Source organism: Quercus robur, chromosome 3 (genome assembly GCF_932294415.1).
Source record: "Quercus robur chromosome 3, dhQueRobu3.1, whole genome shotgun sequence".
Classification (NCBI taxonomy): Eukaryota; Viridiplantae; Streptophyta; class Magnoliopsida; order Fagales; family Fagaceae; genus Quercus; species Quercus robur.
In genome coordinates, this window is record NC_065536.1 from 26,451,510 (window position 1) to 26,475,743 (window position 24,234).

Below are 24,234 nucleotides of genomic sequence, written 5' to 3' on the forward strand. Positions count from 1 at the left end.
CCCCCCCAAACTTCTTAGCTAGACAAAGGCGCTCCCACTTTACCCAGTGAACTTTCCTATTTTCAACACTATAACCCCACCAAAGCTTCTAGATCATAATCTCAATTTCTTTAATCAGACCTTTTGGAAGTCTAAAACAACTCATTGAGTATGTTGGAATGACTTGGATTACAGATTTTATAAGAACCTCTTTTCCTGCTTGTGAAAGGAGTTTTTCCTTCTAATCCTGAAGCTTCTTCCAAACACGCTCCTTAATATAGACAAAGTTTTGTTTCTTTGCTCTACCTACAAATGTAGGTAACCCCAAGTATTTCTCATATTAGCAAATAGATGGCACCCCCAGAAGTTGTTGAATACTCGCCTGAAGATCTGGTTAAGTATTATTGCTGAAGAAAATGTTGGTCTTTTCTCTGTTTATTTTCTAACTCGAACCTTTCTCATAGACTGGTAAGATGTCAAGTATAACCTGGCATTCTGACTTTTTTGCTTTGCAAAAAAGAACACTGTCATTTGCAAAGAGAAAATGAGATACCCAAGGACCAAATCTGCAAATCGACACCCCTCTAAGGGAACCATTAGATTCAACCTTATGAAGTAAGCTTTGAAGCCCCATGGCACACACTAGGAACAAATAAGGTGACAATTGGTCTCCTTGTCACAATCCCTTGTTGGGTTTGATGTGACCACCTGGAATTCCATTGAGTAATACAGAATAAGACATTGATTTAATACAAGACATGATAGTAGCCACAAACCTCCCATGAAACCCCCTGTGCACATTGCCTTTTCTAGGAAATCTCATTTAACTCTGTCATAAACTTTGCTCATGTCGAGTTTGAGAGCCATATACCCCAACTTCCCTTGGGTTTTCTACTTCAAGTAATAGAGTGTTTCAAATGTCACCAATTCATTGTCAGTAATGAGCCTTTCCGAAAGAAAAGCATTCTATGAATTAGAAACTACATATGGCAAAATTAATTTCAGACGGTTAACTAAGACTTTAGCAATGAGTTTTGTAGACCACATTATTGTGAGAGACTATGCCCTCAGCCCCGTTTTTATAGGATGTGCTGGGTCAAACCCACGTGAATGGGTGGAGTCATGTTATTGCCTCTCAAAATGGAGGTCCGACTAGTTATATTTCCCCCTTTAGATTAAGGGTTTTACAATGAAGTCGTCACTTATTTAATTATTAGAATAAATAAGAAAACCAAAATTGAAAAATTCCTCATTTTATTAATTTGTAATTAAATTTACATTGTTCATAGGAAAATTACATGACTTTGGTCCTAGATATAATCTAAGATAAAGTACATAGCTTTGTTTCTTAGTTACAATCTAAAAATTGAAAATTACAAGGATAAGCATTGGTCTATCAACCCTTGATCTAAGTTCGGAGGCTATGTTACAAGGTGGGAAGGTGTTAGGCACCCACCTTGTCCTGTAAAACTGGTCTTCTAGATTATGGTGGTCAACATTCATATTACACCATCCAATATGTTATCAATCAATTTACATGTTGAATATAATGTGTATGCATGTGATAAACTTTAATTCAATTTATTAAGTATGACATTTGGATTGAAAAATAAACTCTAGTGAATGTGTGTGGATTGTGATATCTTAGATTCAAGAATTTAAAAGAATTATTAAACAAACATCTTTTTCATGTTTTTTGATGTGGATTTAAGATCGAAACTACTATTATGCATGAACATGTGACGAACAACCAAGAACATATGAAGAACACATAAGAGCATTTAAGAACATTCAAACATATTCAAGATAATTTAAATAGTTACTATTATGCTTTAATCCTAAATTCTCATCATGGCAACACAAAAACAAGTTAGGGAAATGGATTATACCTTCATGCAAGATCTATATGGTGGAGGAGGAGACTCTTCGTAGAGGTCCTAAGGGTGGAGAAAAAGAAGAGTTATGAGAGGAAGAGTAAGTCTCAGGAAGATCAAAATATGACAAGATTACTCAACTTCACTAAAACTTAAGAGAGGAGAAAAGAGGGGTTTTTTGTGTTCTTTGAAATGAAGAAGATGGGGGGTTTATATAGTAGTGGTGGAGGAAATATGAATGGAAGACCATTTAATGAGGGTTGACAAAGAATCATGAACCTAGACCTCATTTTAGCATTTGGGGAAATTTGGTGCATTAAATGTGGAGATTGATAAGAGTAAGGAGCAAACAAAGTTCGGTTTTCCTGTAACTGCTGTAACAGCTTGTAGAGCCAATTTCAAAAAATCATATCTGACTCAATTCTGATCGGAATTGTCTCATTCTTGTGCTCAAATTGAAGCCCCAGATGTCTAGTTTCTGGGAAAATTAATCTCATTCACAGATTCAAAATTTTTTGAGAGATATTGATGAAATAGTGAGCAGAGGTCATTTGTTAGAAAATGGTTTCAGCACAATTAACATTAATAGGTCCCAAATTAGCTCCCAATTAACATTAAATGACTCCAATCACTCTCATTTCAGACTTAACTGGTTCCAAATTTACTCTAATTAAAAGATAATTGCACAAATTTCTCATTGAATAATTAATGTTTAACTATCTAGTTAATTAGGTGTGTGCAACTCTACTATATAATGTAGTCCTAACTAATCAAATTATGACACATCATTAATCTCAAATTGATTATACTTATAACTAATTGAAATCAATTTTTCATAATCACATATAGTTGGACTCAATTTGTGATGGTGCATCTCAGCCATTAAAACTTGATTTGATGATAACTTTCAATCTAATGATCCGATTCGGGCTTATGACCAATCGATTTAATCGTTACAACATCAAAATCATTTTCGTGAAATGAGATTAATGATCTAATGACTAGAATCAAGATGCATATTTTTAAGATGAAATTACCCTTTTACCCTCCATGTGAGGTTAAATGCAAGTTGCAAAATAAGGTGTCAACAATTACAAAGACTAATAGGTCTAAAATCTGAAACTTTCCTAGGATCTTTAATTTTGGGGATAAGGGCAATGAAAGTAGTGTTTAAAGATTCAGGGATAATACCTGAGTTCAGGGCCATCAAGACAACTTCAGTTACATCTTTGCCAACAATATGCCGAAAAGATTTATACAAAATGGGGGACATACCATCCAGACTTGGAGTAGTTGGGGGTGCCATCTGGTTGAGTGCTTTTTGGATCTCCTTTGCCATGTAGGGTGGAACCAGCCTACTATTCATCTCCTCAGTGACAGAAGGGAGTATGCCACTTAAGATTTCATCAAACCCGTGGGATTCGAAGTAGTGAACATATTAGTGAAATAGTTATCAACCAAGCTGCCCATAAAGTCTTCATCTTCAAACTAGTGGCCAAACTCATCCTCAAACCCCAGTATGTAATTTATTTTGTTACGTTGATTGGCCCTATAGTGGAAGTACCTAGTATTTTGGTCATCCTCCTTCAACCACTCAATATGGGATCTTTGTTTCTACATTGCTTCTTCTTTTGCCTTAAGCACTTGGATGTCATCACGGAGCACATGAATCTGAGTGGGGTTTGTTCTGTACAGACCAGCTTCTTTGTCATCACACAAATCCTTTAACTTCTTAGCTAGAGTAGTCCTCACTTGCCCAAAAGTGACACGGTTCCAAATCTTAAGGTTTTCTTGATAGGTGGAGATTTTTTATGACAACACACACTCTAGCACTATGTCATTCACATCTGCCCATAATTCTTTAATCACATCCTCACAAGTTTTATCTTTTAGCCACATTGCCTCAAATCTAAATGGTCGCCCTTTCTTATAAAACTGTTTTTGCTCAGCATCTGAAATAAGGAGAATCGGTCTATAGTCTGAATGGAAGCACTCCAAGTGGTGAATTTGAGATGTAGGAAAACAAAGGATCTAGTCCACTATTGCTACCCCATGATCTAGCTAGATCCATACATTTTGATCTCTCGGTCTTCTGTTACACTAAGTGAATGGGAAGCCATTAAACCCAATGTCTTTGAAACCACAAAAATCTAAAGCATCTCGAAACCCCTGCATCTGTCTCTCAGGTCGATCCAACCATCCTTGTTTCTCTTCTAGTTTAAGAATCTCATTGAAATCCCCCACACAAAACCATGGTAGGGTGAGTCATTGGCTCAAATCTCTAAGCAAATTCCAGAAATTTTCCCGAATGGCTATATTAGGGTCCCTATAGAAACCTGTGAAACTTCAGGCATCATCCATTCCTTGATTCACCACCCCATCAATATGATTATCAGAAGATGTAAGTACATCCAAGTCTATATCATCTTTCCACAGTAAAGCTAGCCCACCACCCCTGTTATGATGGGGTACAACAAAAAAATTAACAAACTGCATCTTACAGCTAATCCTCACAATAACCTCCTTTTCAACCTTGGTCTCTATTAGGAAGACCAATTTGGGATCTTTGTGGCTAATTAAAGAAACCATTTTGGCTTCTGTCTATGGGTTCCCAAGCCCATAACAGTTCCAGCTAAGATAACTCATTGGGCTTGGTGGTGTTGGAGACCAGAAACCACCTGAATATTTTCTTTGTTCACACCACTCACTGCAATCACATGTTTCTTTTTTTTGGCCATAAGATCTAAGAGCTCCAACGCTGGTCTACGACTCTCTTAGTCATCCATATTAATACTTGTACTATTTTCCCCACCTTCTCGTGCCAATTTTTTCCATGTTTTCTTGGACTCCAATGGAATTGTTGTTACTACCTGAAAGTGAAAGGACTAGCCAACCCTTTCATATCTACTACCTCCCTAGCAACATGCTCCAAAGTATGTGGGGTTGTGAGATTAGGTTGCTTACCTCCCAAAACTGCTATCTCCCTATTCAAGTCCACCATATCCACAGCAGACGTCTTTGGAAAGACTTCAATGGTATTAGAGAAATGGGAGAAATCCATACATGTTGGCTCGGCATCCATGGTTGTTACATCATCCAAAAACTGGTCCATGCCATCCACATTATCTTCACTACATGCAAAGCCCCTCCGATCATTCGGTACCTTGGTTGACAATTTTTTTTCTCCATAGTTGGCCCTTTTTTCCACTGTGGTATCCCACGAGAGCTGCCTAAGACCACCACAACAGTTTTTTGAGATTGCCTTATTGGGTCAGCACGTAACCATTCTCTATACTGTTGATCGTCTTTCTTCAATTTCCCCTTACCTTGAAGCCACACTGCATAATCTCTCTCACTATGGTTTACCCTTCTGCACCAATAGCAGAAGTTAGGAAGTTGTTCCAATTTGAGAAGAGCCCAGCCGACATGCTCCCTTGCAGACCACAACTTGCAACACCTTGGGAGAGGCTTGGTGATATCTATATTAACGCAAATTCGCAAGAACTCACCACCCTTGCCATCTTCTTTCGGATCAGCCACTTGCATTATAGACCTGATGGTATTACCTACTGCTTCATCCGTCTCCGATGTTAGATATTGTTCTAGAATATTATGGAGTTGCACCCAAAATGTAGCAGAATCAAAGGCTAGCAAGGGAACTGATTCCACATCCATAGCACGTTGAAATACTACCATACTTTTATCATAAGACCACGGTTCAAACTCCAGCACTTTTTCTAAATCCATCGCATCACCGAACTCAAATAACAAAACGTTCCCACTGATGTCTCTGATCTTAAACTCACCAATCGGCTTCCATAGCGGTTTGAAAGTCCAAGCCACTACTTCAGCATTCACCATTCTCTTGGTAAAAAAATTTGCAGCTAATCGAAAAATACTCACCTCTCTTTTTCAGGGTACATCAACCCCGTGTCCTTCTTCTTTCGTGAGCAAAAACTGGGACCAAAGATCGTCAATGTTTGCCATGGTGCAAATAAGAGGGAGAAACAAGAAACCAACAACAGAATAGAGAAAAGAACTAGGAAAACCACTCACCATCCTACTAGACCCAAGGGCTGAGGGGCACTAAGAAACCTCCATGACGGGAAGGACGAAATTCTACACACGGCTCCAGGAGACCTAGCTAGAGAAAACCCTAACAAAGAAACCCTAGACAGTGTGAGAAAAAAAAAAAAAAAAAAAAAAAAAAAAAAAAAAAAAGGATAATTACACTAAACCCACCTGTGGTTTGGCCCGAAATCACTTTGCCTACCCGTGGTTTAAAAAGTGTCACTTAACCCACCTAAGGTACGTTCCATTTGTTTTTCGTAACTCACCTCTATTAAAATCAGGGGTAAATAGGTATTTTTGCTCAAATTTTTTGTCTTTATCCCCCCCCCCCCAAAAAAAAAAAAAAGAGCACAAAAATGTAAGAGAAACAAGATCAAAAAGGGAGGGTTTTGAGGTAAAAAGAGAGTACAACAATGGCAAGACCCATTTGCTTTTGGCTACAGTACTTTGTGTTCTTGATGTTCATAGGCCCCATCGTTTCTTATGCTTTGCCATGGTCACCACGACCACCACAGTCTCACCAAGGTGAAACCTTTTTTCTTTCCATCTTTTACTTTCTTTCTTCTTTTTCTCAGCAGTTACTTAGAAGTTTTAGGAAAGAAAAGAGAAGATATGCAACTAATGCTAAAAACTTCTGCTTTTTCTCAGAAACCAAATAGTTGCTATGCCTTTATGTGCTCTATTCTGCTGGAATTGACACAACTATGTGGCTTTATTGAAGTTAAAACAAAAGAACCATGATGGGATTCACATATATTATTCTTGTTTATATTTCTCAAACCCTAATCTTTCAAAAAGCCCATCATTTCTTGTCTTCATATGTTCAATCTATTTGGTTGTTCAGAAAGTGCAAGAAAAGAGTAGAAATTGCAATTCTATATTTAACTGAGCATAAATACCACTATTTGGGAAAATCATTCAGAATTTTCTTTTGTTATGCTTTAAGTTTATTAAGAAGAATAGATTCTCTAAAACCCATTTCTTTAATTTCTTGATCCATTCTTTGAGTTTGGTTGATGAGAAAGTTCAAGAAAAGGGAAGGAATTGATATTTGATAACATCTACAAAAATTGTGCCCGACACTAGAAGCTGACACATATGACTCCCCTGCCCAACCCTTCACATCAAAAGATGGTGTTCAAAATGCTTGTGGACGGGTTCTTGGTGGCAGCAGTGCAATAAATGCTAGGTTTTATAGCCGAGTTGATGATGATTTTTATAAGAAATCAGGAGTGAATTGGGATCTTAAGGTTATAAACCAATCCTATGAGTGGGTTGAGAGGGCTATTGTGTTTAGACTAGAGCTCAAGCATTGGCAATCAACAGTTCGAGATGGGTTATTGAAAGCTGGTGTTGATCCTTATATTGGGTTTAGTTTGGATCACTCGATGGGAACCAAGATTGGAGGTTCTACTTTTGATAGTACAGGGAAGAGATACAGTGCTGCTGATCAGGCAATTTTTTTTCTTTTTTTACCTCAAAACCCTTCCTTTTGATCTTATTTCTCTTGCATTTTTGTGCTATTTTTTTGTTTTGAAAGAAGAGAGACATAAAATTTGAGGAAAAATACCTATTTACCCCTGATTTTAATAGAGGTGGGTTACAGAAAACAAACGGGACATACCTCAGGTGGGTTAAGTAACACTTTTTAAATCACGGGTAGATAAAGTGATTTTGGGTCAAACCACAGGTGGGTTTAGTGTAATTACCCAAAAAAAAAAAAATCAAAAATTGAATAAAATTTTTTGGTGTCTTCATTTTCTAGAAAATGAATACAATGACATTTTTCATAAAAAAAATCAAATCTATGGGTCCCAATATCACTAACTTGTCACATTAAAGAACACTCTTTCTCTCTATTTGTTGGCGGTTATCGTAAAAAAAAAGTGAAGGGGAATACAAAGTAGAAAATGATACTAAACAAAAAATAGATGGAAACAAAAAATGAGTACAAGATTTGAGAATAGAAAATGAGTACAAAAAATAAAAATAGAAATTGAATACAACCTCGACACAAACCAAACAGTCCTGTAGTATTTTCAAGAAATCATTTTGACATCCAATATGAGGGGAATAAAAGATAGCCTACACTGTAGTGTGTATGAATGCCAGAGAAAGTAAGAAATTTATGTTTGAACTTTGAAAAGCTATGGTTGAGTAACCAAAGTGTTAGGTAGTGAATAGTGATTGCAAATGCATGGCGAAATGATATCTCAGGGTATAGCTATAGCACGTACATACCTTTTCAAAAAAAGAAAAAAGAAAAAAAGCAATTGTTTGTAGCTGTTAAAATATTGGAGCTGCATTGCACGCAAAAAACCATATGGGTAGATTTAGGAAACACAATGCTGCTTGATTGAGTAGGAGGAGAAGAGCCCAAGCTGTGAAAACACTACCTACTTCCATGCATATGCAAGCAATACAATCAAATCCAAGCTCTGAAGGATTCCTTTGTGGGATTGAGTAGTAGGAAAGCCATGGTATTGAAATTATTATTACCAAGTAATTTGAAAACATCTATTGTTAGAAACTAAAAAGAATATGGATGGGCCAAAGGTCTTGTAGCTAAATTGGCACCTCCTCCTGTACAAAGTATTTGGGGGTCTAAGGGGGAAAGAGTTTGAGCTGTAGGGTTAGCAGCATATTGTAACTATCTCTCAAAAAAAAGAAAAAAAGAAAAAAGAATATGGATTGGGCATGTCTTTCTGTATACCTTAGGATTCTAGGAGTTATGGAGTAATGGTTTGGACCGTTACTCTATCCCACTAAGTCCACTATCCCACTCAATATTAATGGAGTGGTGTGTATATAAACACTAAGAGTGGTACCCATTGTACAGTGAATGAATTTTGCATTTCTCATAGTGTTTATAGAGTGTTGTGAGACTCTTAGGTTGTGGATTATGTTTGCATCACTTTAGTAGTGTGCAACATCGTCGGAAAAACGTTTTCGGTTCGTGGGTTATACAAACTAGAATTCAGAACGTGTTTGAATAGCTGGTCTGCGGGGAGGCTGGCTCTAGACAGCGTAGAACAATCTCAAAACTCCTGTGTGAATCATCGGTTTCAGCTAAGGGAGGTATGCCGAAAAACTGATTGTATATATTCCGCTGCAAGTCTCTATTTCTTACATCTATACTACACCTACGCATTCAGGGTATAATATGTGATAGAACAAATGGAGAGAAGGGTGACATTTTCCATTCTTTTATGAACTCTCAAATGAAGGGTAAGTATGAATGAGATATTGAAGCACAAGTTCCAACTTGAACCTTAGGCACCTTCACATCTACATCTACTTATAACAAGCACGTACACACAAGCAAGTTTGAATCCTGTTGTCTTAACTGAGAATGCCATTACTTGTAGCCTTTTAATGGCAGCTACACATTGGTCAAGTCCAAACATGGCAAAATGGGTCAAAATTTTCTGACCTAACTCGAAAAATACTTGACCTGAACCTGATTTTTTTTACCTGAAGTAAAAATGGGTTGACTCGTGATTCGACCCGTGTTTTTTGCAGGTCAACATGACCCGAACCCGAACCCGAACCCTTTTTTAAAACTTTTTTTTTTGGGTAAAAAATAAATTAAGACAATATTGGTTTGATTATTTGTTGTGAGGTTTAAGGAAACAATTGAGACATTTATATAACTGTAAGGACACAATTTGTAACGACCCATAATAATGTTGGGTTCGCACGTAAAAAGGCCCAAACAATATCATTTATAGAGCGTGGATTTGAAAGGTTAGGCCTTGGTCATCAGACAGTGGATTTTTCGTGGTGTTCATACATAGTTAAATCGTATTCGCTCTAGAAGTCTTTCTCCTGGAGGCGGGCTGGGAGGCTCTGGTTTTTGGCCATTTTTCCCAGCCACCTTTTTTGATGCATTAACCTTCACATTATATAGCCCTTCTTGGTTGATCTTAGCCCTCCACTTGTTGATCAGGCAGGTGCCTACTTTTGTACCCGTCCCATCAGCTGTCACTCCTTGCTTTTTGTTAGTTGTGATGATCGAAGTCACCCTATCCAGGCGTCTTTTCTCATTAACATGGTCAGGACGCTGGCGGGTGCATTTAATGCGGAGGGGACGTATTTACCCTGAACCAGTTTCGCACCGTACCCCCACGTGGGTCCCATTCTACTCGCATCTCCTTCAGGGGGCTTTTTGGGGGCAGCCATCATCGAGACGTTGCTCTTCCCCTTGAAGTCCTGGAGTGCCGAGGACAGGGTCATCCTCGGCTGTTCCACTCGACACTTCGGCCTTTCCCCATTCGTCCTCGGCAAATACCCTCCTCAACACGGACCTCGGGCCCTAATAGAGCGTGGGTCGGATCATAAACTCCCCGGCCCCACAGTTACCAAACATTGAAAAATGAGACAGTTTTCTAGAAAATGCTCTTTGGAAAATGAACAATTTTCCAAAAAATGTTAATGCTGAAACAAACAGAGCATTAAGTTGTTTTTACTTTCCTTATGATATTTCTCATGTATTAGGGTAAGATGTGTGTATTTGCATGCTAATTTTGAAGTTAGTATTATAAATACCAACTATCAAACATCAAAATGGCTTGATTTAAAGTTATTTTCACAAATGAATTTTACAAGTAGTTTTCAACTTGAATTTTCTTAATATTTTCCAAAAAATATTGTTCAAAGTTTGCAATTTATTTTATAAATTGTTTTCCAAATGATCCATGTGTTTTCTAAAATCGTATTTCTAAAGTAGTTTTCAAAGATCATGATATTTTACATTCCTTGAAAATATCTCACCAAAATCATGAGATTTCTCAACATTGAAAATTCTTCCTTACGAAAACATGAAATTCCCAATTAAAAAGAATATTTTCTAAGAAAACCCATGAGATTTTCTCTTGAAATATGTTTTACAAGAAACCGGCTGGTAGTATTCCCTCTTGAAAGATGTTTCCTAAATTCATGGGATTTCATTTCCTTGAAAATACTTTGCTCAAAAACCTCGGAATGTGCATGTATTTTTCAAAATCACATTTCTTAAAGCCCATGGAAAATTGTTTTTCAAACAACCTTAAGATTTGCATCTAAAATTTTTCTTTTTGATGAAACCAGGGAATTCACATCTAAAAATTGCTTTCCAAGGAATCATGGGGTTTTCACCGAAATTTTGTTTTTTAAACAATCATAATATATTCCCTTGAAGATAATTTTTCAAAATGAGATGTGAAATACTACTCTTGAAAATGATTTTCCAAAACACATGGAATTTTCCATTTTTGAAAAATGTTTTTCAAAACTCTTGGATTTTTTTTTCTTCAATTTTCTAGAATATTCCCTAGGATTTCAAGTTGCCTTTGAAAAATTACTTTTTTCAAAGAGGTGCTATGTTCACAATATTTTCATAATATTTTCACAACAAATCATAAGTGGTTAGTTGTTATTGGTTCAAATTTGAACATAACACTAAGATTACTTTTTTGCCCCAATAATAATAACTAATAACAACCTGCCACTTAAAATTTATTATAAAAATATTGTGAACATATCATTTCTTAGAGAAATTCATGAGTATTTGAATTATTTAAAAATATCTTTCCAAAATCTCATGAGATTTGCATAGCCTTCGGAAAATATCTTATGTAAAATATCAAGGGAATCTTCCTTTTTAGAAAAAAAATATCTTTTATGAAATATCTAGGGAATCTTCATTTTTCAAGGCATAATATCTAGATGAGCAATTCAATAAGAGGGGTCTGTTGGCATTCCAAACTTCTTTCTCCTTTCCAAGCCTATTTGAAAAAGAATCAAGTACTTCTTGGTCGTGAATATTTGAATAGGACAAACCGTCTTATAGATATCTTGCTTTGAAACAAAACAATTAGAAATTAGAATTAGGCTCACAGTCAACTGGAATGTGTATTATCCATATAGACAATCTTTCAATTGAAAAGATTCATCGACTGAGAAGCTAAGAGAAAGGTTTATACATTCTATTTAGTTATTCAGTTAAAATTTTTGTGTATTGACATTGAATCGAATTGTTTGGGATTCAGAAGTTAAAGAAATCATTTTTACTACTAATAGTGGACAAATTGGCATTCCTCCAAAAATCTAAAAGCCATTCTTTTTGAATAGGAGAATGATTTTAAAAAATCCAAAAAAAAAAATATGAATAATATGATTTCTTTTCCAAATCATGTTTTTCAAAAAACCTTTTTTTAATGGTTTAGAAAATTCCAAGATAGTGCATCAATAGCGCAAATAAAAATTTAAATAAAGTACATATTGTCAGTAGTTCAAATTAATTGAACTAATAGACTCCGAATCAAACCAACAAATCCTCCCTTCACAAATCTAATCATTTTGGTTTTTGTAGTCTTTGCATGAGATTAACACCCTGGAAATTAAAATTATGATTGCTAATTATTCTATATTCATTTGTATGACCAATTTTCAGCCAAGTTTCCGTTTGTCTTGATAGAAAATCTGGTGTAAAAATAGTTTTTCGTATTTTTAAGTGTTTGGTAGCATTAGAAAAATGAGTCAAAGGAAAACTATTTTTTGTCAACATAAAAAGTATGTCTTATTTTTAGATATTTTTTTCCACTAATTTAAAAAAAAAAAAACAACTCTATCTCATAGCAAGCCAAATAGGGAAGTTATAAGATTGTTTTTCAACTCATTTAAGATTGTTACCAAAAATAGAAAAACAAGATAGTTATGGGAAATACTTTTTGGAAAATGATGTGTTTTCTAGAAAATATTTTCGCCTAAACAAACAGAGTATTAACTCTACTCCTCCTTCATCCAAGCTGACCACTAAAGGAAAATTTTTAGCTTATTTAATGTTCAATTTATTTTCCATGCAAACAAAGCATAAATAGAATGTTATTTGTAAAAAAAAATAAAAAAATAAAAAATAAAAAACAAATGTAAATTATCAAAGTTTATTTTTTAAAATATTGTGTAATTAGAATTGAATCAAAATAAGATACTATTTTAGTATAATGGTGGGATGTCTAATCCCTCCCCCACATGTAACTAAACTTTTTAGTTCATGTCATTAGTTCGAGACATTCCTTTCCTATTTAACTTAGGAGCTCTTAGGAAATTCTTTAATTAATTAAGAAATAAAATGAATTAGACATAGATGATGACCAATCAAACCCTATAGTTGGTGGGGATCCCTTAAAATGGAAAAATAAATAAAAAGAGACTTACTAATGCACATACATTTACCCAAGTGTCACACATTGTACACACATCATCACAAGACAGGCATCGTCAAGGCCCCCAATTACACAATTAAAGCCCAACAAATACAGATTTGGATCCGGATCCAACAAATACATTCATTGCCATAATTTATAAGATTTATCTAGGAAAATTTTATAATACATTTTAGCATTATTATGTCATATTTGGTAGCTCCATTAATTGTCATAAAACACTTCTCCACCAGATTATGACACGGCACCAATTGTTATTTTTTATTTTTATTTTCCCGGTGTAAGCGTAGCCAGTGTTGAACAACTACACGTTTTATTTTCATGAAGCTACGAGCTGTTTTTTCTTCGAAATTCCTCGTTTTCTGCTTAACCTACAACATGCATGTGCCTCTGTTTCTCTCTGGCAGTGACACCCAACCCCTACAAATTACACACACCTGTCCAACTTCCTATTGATTTTTTCATGCATTACACACACGTGTCCAACTTCGGCATGAGAATAAGAAAAGAAGATAGCATGGAATATAATTCATATGCAAAATTCACATGCTTCGAGCTGAAGTACCTTCCAATAATCAAGACAAGTGTTTTTGCTCTTTTTACGAGTGTCAGCTACAAAACCATGCAGAAGCAAAAAACCAAGTCTCACTTTACACGTGTCAATCACCCGGTTCTCTAGGGTTGGCCTTGCTTATTTGGCACTATATAGACAATGACCAGTGGCCATTGTGTGAGAGAAAAGAGAGCTAGAGTTGGAGTTAGTATTGAAAGTTTTAACATGGAGAATGAAACAAGAAAAGTGACAAAGAAACCATCAATGGGAAGATCAAGAAAAGGGTGTATGAGAGGGAAAGGAGGGCCAGAAAATGCTCTTTGCAATTACAGAGGAGTTAGGCAAAGAACTTGGGGCAAATGGGTGGCTGAAATCCGAGAACCAAAGAGCGGCGCTCGTCTTTGGTTAGGCACTTTCAACACTTCCATAGAAGCTGCACTTGCTTATGATGGTGCTGCTCGCAAGCTCTATGGCCCCTCAGCCAAACTCAACTTGCCAGACCACTCATCATCACCTCGCTCGAGCGAGCCAGAAGTCACGAGCTTATCTATGGGGAACAACTCATCATCTTCGGGCTCTTGTGGGAGTGATAATGGTTCGGTTAAAGAAGAGGAGAGGACATTCATGGGAGATGTGTGTAGAGAGAATTTATGGGAAGGGTCATCGGTTCTGGGTTTGTTTGATGAGTTGTTGGCTGGAAACAATTTTCTGGAGGTGAATGATGGTGGGGATCCCATGAGTGGTTTAATGGTTGAGGGAGAGTTCTTGGACTGGTATACCATGCACTTGCAGGTTCCATGGAGCTTGTAAGGTTTTCTTGGATTAGATAGTTTGTCTTGTCTTGGTGGCATGAAGATTGTAGACTACTCTCTACGTTGAAGAGTTTTCACCACTCAGACTGTAAAATAAGTAAATAACAGAAGCATTTTTTTTTTCCTTTCGTTTTTTTAATTTATTTTTTTTTTCTTTGTCGGTTAATTAACTAAAATAAGTAATTTACTTTTCTATTCTAAAAAAAAAAATGGTTTAGGGATATAAAAATTTGTCAAACTCTTTTACATTCCACCATTGTTGGCTAATAATAAAAGTGAGGTTAGTAAAAGTGATGTGTTTACTATTATAATTTTATCATCTTATGTCTCTTCATCGGAAGAAACTAATGGGAAACACATGTAATGAAGTTTTCAGCAAAAAATTTAAGTGTTTATGTGAATAAACATTACCCTAAATAAAATGTTGATAGAAAGAATTTGAAGAGAGCAAAAGAGCCATTTTTTTATATATATAAATTATGAATAGAACTTAGAGACATACCCTAAATCTAGCCTACCTTCTGGTGGGCCTAGCAGGCGGGTCCTGAACCACAGACCCCTTCTCTCCTAGTACCTAGAGAGGTGTTATTAGACCAAAGATGTATTATCAAAGCCTCCATCCCTTACCATTCTCTCTTTAAAAGAGATTTATGTCAATAAAGCGTATTAGCAAAGCCTCCATCCCTTACCATTCTCTCTTTAAAAGAGATTCATGTCAATAAAGTTTATACAAGTGGATATGTATGACACTTTTTTAACTTTGTTGAATTCATTTTTCAATTTATAGTGCCACAATTCATATCATCATGCAACTATTATTTTAACAGTAAGGAACAATGTTATTAACTATTGTTTTTTCTCTCATTCAATTGTTGGTAGAACGAGGATTTGAACTTTAATCGTATATGTAAGAAAGACTATGATGTGTCAATTGAGGTACAAATCTCCTAGCTATTGAGGCACTCTCAAGTGTTTTCAATTAAATTGATGTCCATCAAAATCAAGATTTTTCTGCATATACATTCCATATGGATTGTGTTTTTCACATTCAAATTAAAATTGTAAATATGCATCTCTTTTTGTTTCAGTTTGCAATGAATAATAGATATTTAAAAGACTTTTATTATTTAAAATAAATAAATATTTTTGTTTAATAATTTACCGCACAATGCGCAAGGTTATTGCCTAGTTTGAATTTAAATAGAAAATTTAATTTAGTGCATTTATAGTATGAAAAATGATATGTCTATAATATTTTTACAACAAATTTTAAGTGTCAAGTTATTACTGGTTGTTATTGTTGGGGCAAAAAAAGTAATCTTAGTGTTAAGTTCAAATTTGAACCAATAACAACTAACCACCTATAATTTGTTGTAAAAATGTTGTAGACGTAGCATCTCTCCTATAGTATTGTATATATTTATTTTAAAAGAGTAATACTATAGTTATAAATTATTTTACAATTTTACAAATATTTGATGTAGTGATTTTTATCTAATCTATTACTAATTTCATTTTTTTATTTATCAATAATCATTTACTACATCAGCAATTTGTAAAATATTTGATGAATTTAGCATTTTTCATAATAAGAAAAATACTTAGACTTGCATAATTATTCATATATATGACTTTGACTACTTAATAACTACACGTCTACACCGTTCAAACGTGAATGTTCCAAGTTCCAACACCAACTTCTAGGGCTTCGTCGGGGCCTTCTTGATCCCTGATTTAGATATTCCTCATTGCTTTTAGAAAACTCTTGAAGCCTACTTTTCAATATCAGCAGTTATGTACATTTTAGCATATATAGCATTCACAAGGTTAATTATAACCCTCAAAAGTAGGGAAGTTAATATGACAATTTTGCCAAAAATTTTATATGAGGATTTCTTTCTACTTGGCACAAATTTCCTGACAATCCAGACTTTCCTAGAAAATATTGGCTCAAACAAATTTTAGCTCTTGCGTAGTTTAAGAAACTCATTGCTTTATGAATTACCTATGTGTGGTTTACAGCACATTTGGGCGTAAAGTTGGTACGACAGTTAAGTAGATTTCGCACAAAAATCCAAGAATTCCTACAAAACTTTCAACTTTCTCGTTTTCAGCTGACGATCTTCCCTACCATGAATTAATCCAAATGAGGTACTATTAGTAAACTTCTAGTGCCAATGTTATATTCATATCAACCTTGCACCATTATTTTAATTTCCAATTTGAGAAGGTTCAGGAACTTTGCAACTCATACACTTTTGGGTTAAATTTTCTTACTTTTGTGAGTTCAAGTTATTCGCTTCGAATTAATTTCCATCCTCATAGCCTCTCAAATTTAAGCTAGTATGATACCCTTTCCAATAATATATCATTCATGTGGATACGAAATTAATTGACCGAGAACCAAATTAGAGTCAAACTATTTTTCTTGTTTTTAAGATATCTTTACTCATTCCCAGCTCTATTTTGGTCCTTGAATATATAGTTAAATGAAAGGGAAGTTCATGTTCTTTAAGATAAAGCCACATCTAGTTCTTTTGTATGCAGTGATGGAGCTAGAAATGGGGCAATTTTAAGGCCAAAATGATATTATAAAAGCTCATATCATGTTATGAAATACACACTTACGCATACGCTTGTACGTAGTTATGTATGCTTTTGCTATTTTCTTTGAAACGGTAAGCTACATTTTGCGAGAGAACTTAACTTAATTATACAGTAAAAAATATTTTAGTTTGGTTTCTATTTTTAGATGTTTTGATATTATAAAATTCTTTTATATACTAATTTATTTCATATAAAATTGAATAAGTCATATGTTATCATAGTTTGAAAAAGTTTTATAAAAAAAAAAAAAAAAATTAAATTGAGCACTTACGTACGTTGCATTTAATATATTTTTAGTTGTATTCTTGTACTATTAGATAGTTTTTGTTTTAGTGAAACTTTTACACGTTTCAACTTTAACTTCAAAACATTCTCCAAAAAAAAAAAAAAAAAAAATCATTTTTCACTCACAATACTAGCAAATTTGTAGAATACACTAGATGGCTAGCATATATAACAATTATTCTACCCACAAATAACAAAACAACACACCAATTAATTTTGGAAATTAAAATTCCAGCAAATTATTGATACATAGTCCACAAACTGCATTGTTAGTGCTAGAAATACAGAATAATTGTATTGTATTTCATTCAATAATAGAATATACATAAGTGTCTTTATATAGGAGGCAGAGTGTGTAGTACAAGTAAGTGTGCTATACAAGTAAACAAGGTGGGCCTAAAACCCACATACCCTAATACACGTTAACAGCCCCCCTCAAACTCAAGGTGGATGTGAGACCAACTTAAGGTTGTTAACCAAAGTGCGAAGACGTCCCTTAGGATGTGACTTGGTGAAGATATCTGCAAGTTGATCTTTAGAAGAAATTGAGATTAGCTTGAGAGCATCATGGACAAGATGATAACAGATAAAATGACAATCGATCTCGATGTGTTTAGTCCATTCATGGAAGACATCATTGTGAGCAATATGAATGGCACTCTGGTTGTCACAATAAAGAGGAGTAGCAGAGGATGTGGATACACCTAAATCTTTGAGAAGCCACTGTAGCCAAAGGAGCTCAGATATGGTATCAACAAGGGCACGATATTCTGCTTCAGTACTGGAGCGGGCCACATGAGTTTGTTTCTTGCTTCGCCAAGAAATCAGAGAAGAACCAAGAAGAAAGCAATAACCAGTGATGGACCTGCGATCAGTGGGATCTCCTGCCCAATCAGCATCAGAAAATGCACGGAGAACAAGAGGAGACTGAGCAGAGTAGAAAAGACCATGGAAGAGAGTGGCCTTTAGGTATCGAATAATACGCAAAACAGCAGCATAGTGAGTCGATCGTGGAGTAGATAGATACTGACTCACCTGATGAACAGCATAGGAAATGTCTGGACGAGTGACAGTGAGATAAATTAGGCTGCCAACCAAGCGTCTGTAAAGAGAGGGATTAGACAACGGTTTCCCCCCTAACGGAGTCAGATGCGCATTAAGCTCAACTGGAGTGTCAACAGTCTTGCTATCAGTGAGTCCAGTTCGAGACAAGAGTTCAGAGGCATACTTGGCTTGAGTAACATAAAGTCCATCTGTAGAATGAGTGATTTCAAGACCCAAGAAGTAGCTGAGATGGCCAAGATCTTTCATCTCAAACTGCTGACTGAGAAAATCTTTGAGTTCTTGAATGCCACTGAGGTCATCACCAGTTATGATCATATCATCCACATACAGGAGAAGTAAAATAGTGCCTTTGTCAGTGCGACGAAGAAATAAGGTAGAATCATAATGACTGGCCATGTAACCTAAACGAGAGATGGTAGAGCTGAATTTGGCAAACCAAGCTCGGGGAGCTTGTTTAAGGCCATAAAGAGTACGCCGAAGGTAACAAACCTTATTTGATTCAACAGAGAGACCAGGAGGAGGTTGCATATAAACTTCTTCACTTAAATCCCCATTAAGGAATGCATTTTTGACATCCATCTGAAAAATGTCCCATTTTCTGGCAGCAGCAACAGCTAAGAGAGCTCGAACAGATGAGATACGAGCAACTGGAGCAAAGGTCTCTTCATAATCAATCCCATACTCTTGTGTAAAACCTTTTGCAACAAGACGAGCTTTGTAGCGCTCAATGGACCCATCAGAGCGAGTTTTAATCTTATAGATCCACTTACAACCAACCACAGATTTCCCAGAGGGGAGATTCACTAAATCCCAAGTATGATTTTTAGATAGTGCATCAAGTTCCTCTTTCATTGCAATCTGCCATAAAGGGTCAGTGGAAGCCTCACGATAGGTGTGAGGCTCATGCAGTGTAGCAAGGGCAGTGTAACAATGATAATCAAGTAAATGTGTAGGAATGGATCTTACCCGAGTTGAGTGACGAGGTGGAATGTCTTGTACAAGATCTTCAGGCGGAGCAGGAGCAGGGGCATCTTTCACCTGTTCATTAAAGGGTGAACTAGGAAAAGGATCAAAGGTATCTGGTGGTTGGACAGAGAAGTCTATAGGAGGATCAGGAGCAACTATAGGAGGATCAGGAGTAGTTACAGAAGGAATATGTGTCTCATCTGGAAAAAGATCTAAAACAGAGGAGGAAGATAGGGAGGCACGGAAGTGAGAGAGCTCGACAAAGGAGCGATGTTCCCAAAAGACAACATTGCGAGAGATACGAAGACGATGAGAGATAGGATCATAACACCGATACCCCTTTTGAGTTTCGCCATAGCCAAGAAAACAACAAAGCCTTGACCGAGGCTCAAGTTTGTTATGCTCATGCGGCTGAAGAAGAACGAAACAAGCAGAACCGAAGGAGCGAAGGTGGTGATAGTCTGGAGGTGACCCAAAAAGGCACTCATATGGAGTTTGATTTTGAATAACAGGACTTGGAATGCGATTAATAGCATGAACAGCATGAAGGGCAGCTTCACCCCAAAAAGGAGTAGGAACTTTGCCAGAGAGAAGAAGAGCACGAACAGTGTCAAGAATATGACGAAGTTTTCGTTCGGCTCTACCATTTTGCTGAGAGGTACCTGGATAAGTTAGTTGATGAACAGTGCCATAGGAATGCAAAACAGCTTGGAAGGCATATTGAGTGTACTCAAGAGCATTATCAGATCGAAAAATTTTGATACGTTTTGAAAATTGAGTTTCAACCATTTTTGCAAAATTAGAATATACTTGCAATAACTCAGAACGATGTTTCATATTAAAAATCCAGCTATAGCGAGAGTAATCATCAACAAAGACAACAAAATATCGAGACCCACCAATACTAGAGACAGAGAAAGGCCCCCAAACATCAGAATGAATAAGGTCAAAGATATCAGTAGATATTGATTCACTAGTATTGAAAGGCAAAGCTGGTTGTTTTCCTAACTGACATGAAACACAATCAAAATTTTCTGTAGACACTGAACCTAACAAACCTCTAGAAGCCAATTGTTGTACACGAGAGGAAGATGCGTGACCAAGTCGAGCATGCCAAAGTGCAAGGGAAGGAGTAGAAGAAACTGCAGCAGCTGCAACAAGTGGAAGATGAAGGTTGTCCACGGGAAACATACGCCCAACTCTGGGACCAGTCCCAAGCTCCTGTCCCGTCCTTGGATCCTGCACAATACACCCAGAATAATCAAAGATAATGCGATAACCTAACTCAGCTAATTGGTCCACAGAAAATAAATTGTAAGAAAGGTCAGGAATATTAAAGACACTAGGAACCGAGAGATTGGAGGTTGAAACGGAACCTATATTATGACCAGACATAGTGGAACCATTTGCTGTGTGAATATTAAGAGGGTGTGGTGCAGGTTTAAGTTTAGAAAATAAGGACGAGTGAGGAGTCATGTGATTGCAATAAGCAGAATCCATAAGCCAAGAGGAAGGAAACATACCAGATAAAACTGAGAGAGAAGAGGAATAAGATGCATTACCAACCATAAGAATGACATTGGCGATGATGTTTTTAAGGTCATCTATGGACATGGTGAAAGTGCGTCCTGAAGACTTAGACTGTGCAGGGACGGGAGCCATTGGTTGGACACTCTCAGTGTTAGCAATAGTAGCAGCGGATATAGACACATCTGATTTGTTGCGACGATAGCAAGTCTCAATATTGTGGCCAAAACGTTTGCAAAAACTGCAAAGACGTTTGTTGGATTGTTGGCGACGATTATTGCAACAAGAAGAAGACCTGTCCTTATTTCTCATTTAGAAGCAAAATATGCACAAATGGAGCGCAAAAATGAAATCTACGCGAAAAACTGGGTAAGGAGGACCTGGACTGCAAAAAGTCAACTCTGGTAAAAAAGTCAACGGTCAACCTGGTCAAAGTCAACGGATGACGTCAGCAGGCTGACAGGTGATTACGTCAGCAGATGATGTGGCGCCAACGTAAGCAGGTGACGTCAGCTAGGGCTGACGTAAGCAGGCAGGATGATGACGTCAGTGAACAAGTTCCGACGCGTGGTAGTGCGTGACGGCGCGTGACGGCGCGTGACTGAGACAGGAGGCGTGTGGCAACGCGTGACGCGTTTTGGCGGCGCGTGCCAGTGACGCTGAGAGTTCTGGTGGCGCGTGGAGGCGCGTGGAAGGTCCGATGAAGACGAAATTTCACAGAAAAGCAGATCGGAGAGACTACATTCCAATGATGCTATCTGTGGTCTGATCGGAGAAGCGGAAGCGATGGTGGCAACAAGGCAGTGGTCTTTGATGTATTGGAGTCGCGGTGAAGGCAGCGGTGCTGCTCACAAAAACGGCTGCAGAGGACACCCAAGAAGACAAGACTGCTTAGGAGCGGCACACCAAAGGATTAGAGTAGTGGCTCTGATACCGTGCTAGAAATACAGAATAATTGTATTGTATTTCATTCAGTAATAGAATATACATAAGTGTCTTTATATAGGAGGCAGAGTGTGTAATACAAGTAAGTGTGCTATACAAGTAAACAAGGTGGGCCTAAAACCCACATACCCTAATACATGTTAACAGTTAGAAGTAGGTTAACAAAACTTAAAACTTTTAGACAAGATTTTATTACTCATAGCAAATATGCATTTTATCTTAGAATTTAGAATGAATAGCCGTGTATTATTTTCACAAAAAAACACTACGTATTTGAGTGTGATTTTTATACCATTGGTATAATCTATTTGTAATCTTTTTTTTTATTTTATGAGATACTATTATTTTATCACTTGTCTTTTGAGTTCCACAAATTAGGGGGGGGGGGGGGAATTCATATCTTTTCAGGTGGCCAAGCTATTAAAAAATTTTGAATTTAACGAAAAAATATAAAAATCATTTAAAAAAAAACACTTGGGCCTAAGGGGGCCATGGCCCTCTTGGGCCCATTTGCAGCTTCGTCCTTGTTTGTACTTTGTATAGCTGGATTTTTGGTTAACCTCTTGTCAAATTTGGTTAGATTTAATATCTTTGCTACAAGTATGAATAATTCATGACCAATCCCATGTTTGATTAAGGGAAATGGGATTGGTGGTGTGGTCGTTGAAGCCTTGGGAATTATTTTTTTATAAAAAAAAAATCTTTCGTATATATATATATATATATATTGGTTTAATTACACCTTTCGTCCTCAAAAAAAAAGAGGTGTGTTTCATGTTTAATTAACTAAATCAAAGTTCAAGAATAGAAAATTCTAAAAAAAAAAAAATCATGAATATAAAATTTCTTTTCTAATTTGTGTTTTATTTTATATTCTATCCATCATAAATTTCCACGTTGTTTTTTTTTTTTTTTTTTTTTCATTTTAAACTTTAATAATTTTATAAGAGAAGAGAAAAAAGAACAAGTGACATGCTGCTGGAGTATAAAATGGAATACTAAAAATAAGACAAAGTATTTTTTTAGAAGCCATCATACTTGGTAGATTATAGACTATCTTACTCTATCAATAATGGAGTTAATCAAATAAATTAAAAGAACTTTTTGTTTTTATTTTATATTTTCTTTAAAACTATTAAAATAAGTGATAGGTCTTTAAAAAAAAAAATCAAATTCAAATGAAATTGAATTCTTTTGGATAAACTACCTTTTGAAGCGGTCATGTGTGGTGGTCTCTTCGCAACCCTATAATTTCTATAGCATATCTACTAACAAATTAAAGCAAGCAAATAAATAGACATCATTGTCATCATAGCTTGATTGAATTAGCCCCTATGTTTTATGCATCAAACATGTATTCGTAGCAATCAATACTATTTCTACCAACAATAAAATTAATTCAGATGGCTGAAAACGGACCGCTTAAAATGGCACATATTTGTCACTCATTGAAGTGCTTTTTATAACTGAATTGAAGAAAGTGTTATCGAAATTCAATGGCAATGATCATTGTCAACCAATCCAGATGGCAGTTAGCTACGCATACAAATGCATGTGTTTTGCCCAAACCATACTTGGATGTTACCTAGATATGAAAGTGATTGAATTGAATATGTTCCATTGTTCTTAATTAAGATACATTTGATTATGATTTGTAAGATGTAACTTAACCGCCAAAATTTATGTATTCGAAGCCAAATGGAAAAGCTTTTCATCTATGTTCTTGATTTCATTGTCAAACTCAATTCAACATCTTTCATAATTAAACGGAAAAGGGAAAAAAGACAGAGAACCATATATAACTGAATTGTGATCTTGGTTTGATGACTATGGTTATTTTGTTCCTATTTTAATTTACAATAAACACCTTTAGTATAAAAGTCCTGTTAACGAGTGTCTTTAAAACAATTTTAACAAGTTATTTTAAGAAAATTTTGACACTAATTTTATGAGAAATATAAAAAACTGTTAAAACATGATTTTTTTTTTTCTTATAAAAACTTTTCTTAAATAATTTACTATCAAATAACTTTAGGGTCCATTAACATTTTCTGTGTATTATATTGGTTTATGAGTTCCAGAGAAACATTGTACTTGTATATCAAGAATAGGAAAATAGTTATTGTACTATGTCAGTGAATCCGAAAGTTTAGGAAAAAATGAGGTTCAATGATCAATTCCCTATGTACTGTTTTAGATGGGAATTTAAGAGCCTGAAAATATAGGCTTGAAGTAATATTTCAGCCTCCTGGGTTGGGATCTGTAACATCTGTTGCTGCGCTGGTGGTTGTTTCTTATGATACATTTTTTTGATGAACTGTTTCTTATGATACATATTTATTTCA

The 24,234-nt window shown here is 35.8% G+C and overlaps 1 protein-coding gene across 1 annotated transcript; it reads left to right on the forward strand.

Moving 5' to 3' along the window:
- Nucleotides 1–13,758: 13,758 nt before the first annotated feature.
- Nucleotides 13,759–14,525, forward strand: LOC126720073 (dehydration-responsive element-binding protein 2D-like). The gene has a single exon (XM_050422531.1). The coding sequence runs from the start codon at nt 13,842–13,844 to the stop codon at nt 14,490–14,492; it is 651 nt and encodes a 216-aa protein (XP_050278488.1). The 5' UTR covers nt 13,759–13,841; the 3' UTR covers nt 14,493–14,525.
- Nucleotides 14,526–24,234: the final 9,709 nt, after the last annotated feature.

What these genes read in the sequence shown, in the direction of transcription:
- LOC126720073 (XM_050422531.1), top strand. Translation starts at nt 13,842, where the DNA reads ATGACCAGTGGCCATTGTGTGAGAGAAAAGAGAGCTAGAGTTGGAGTT.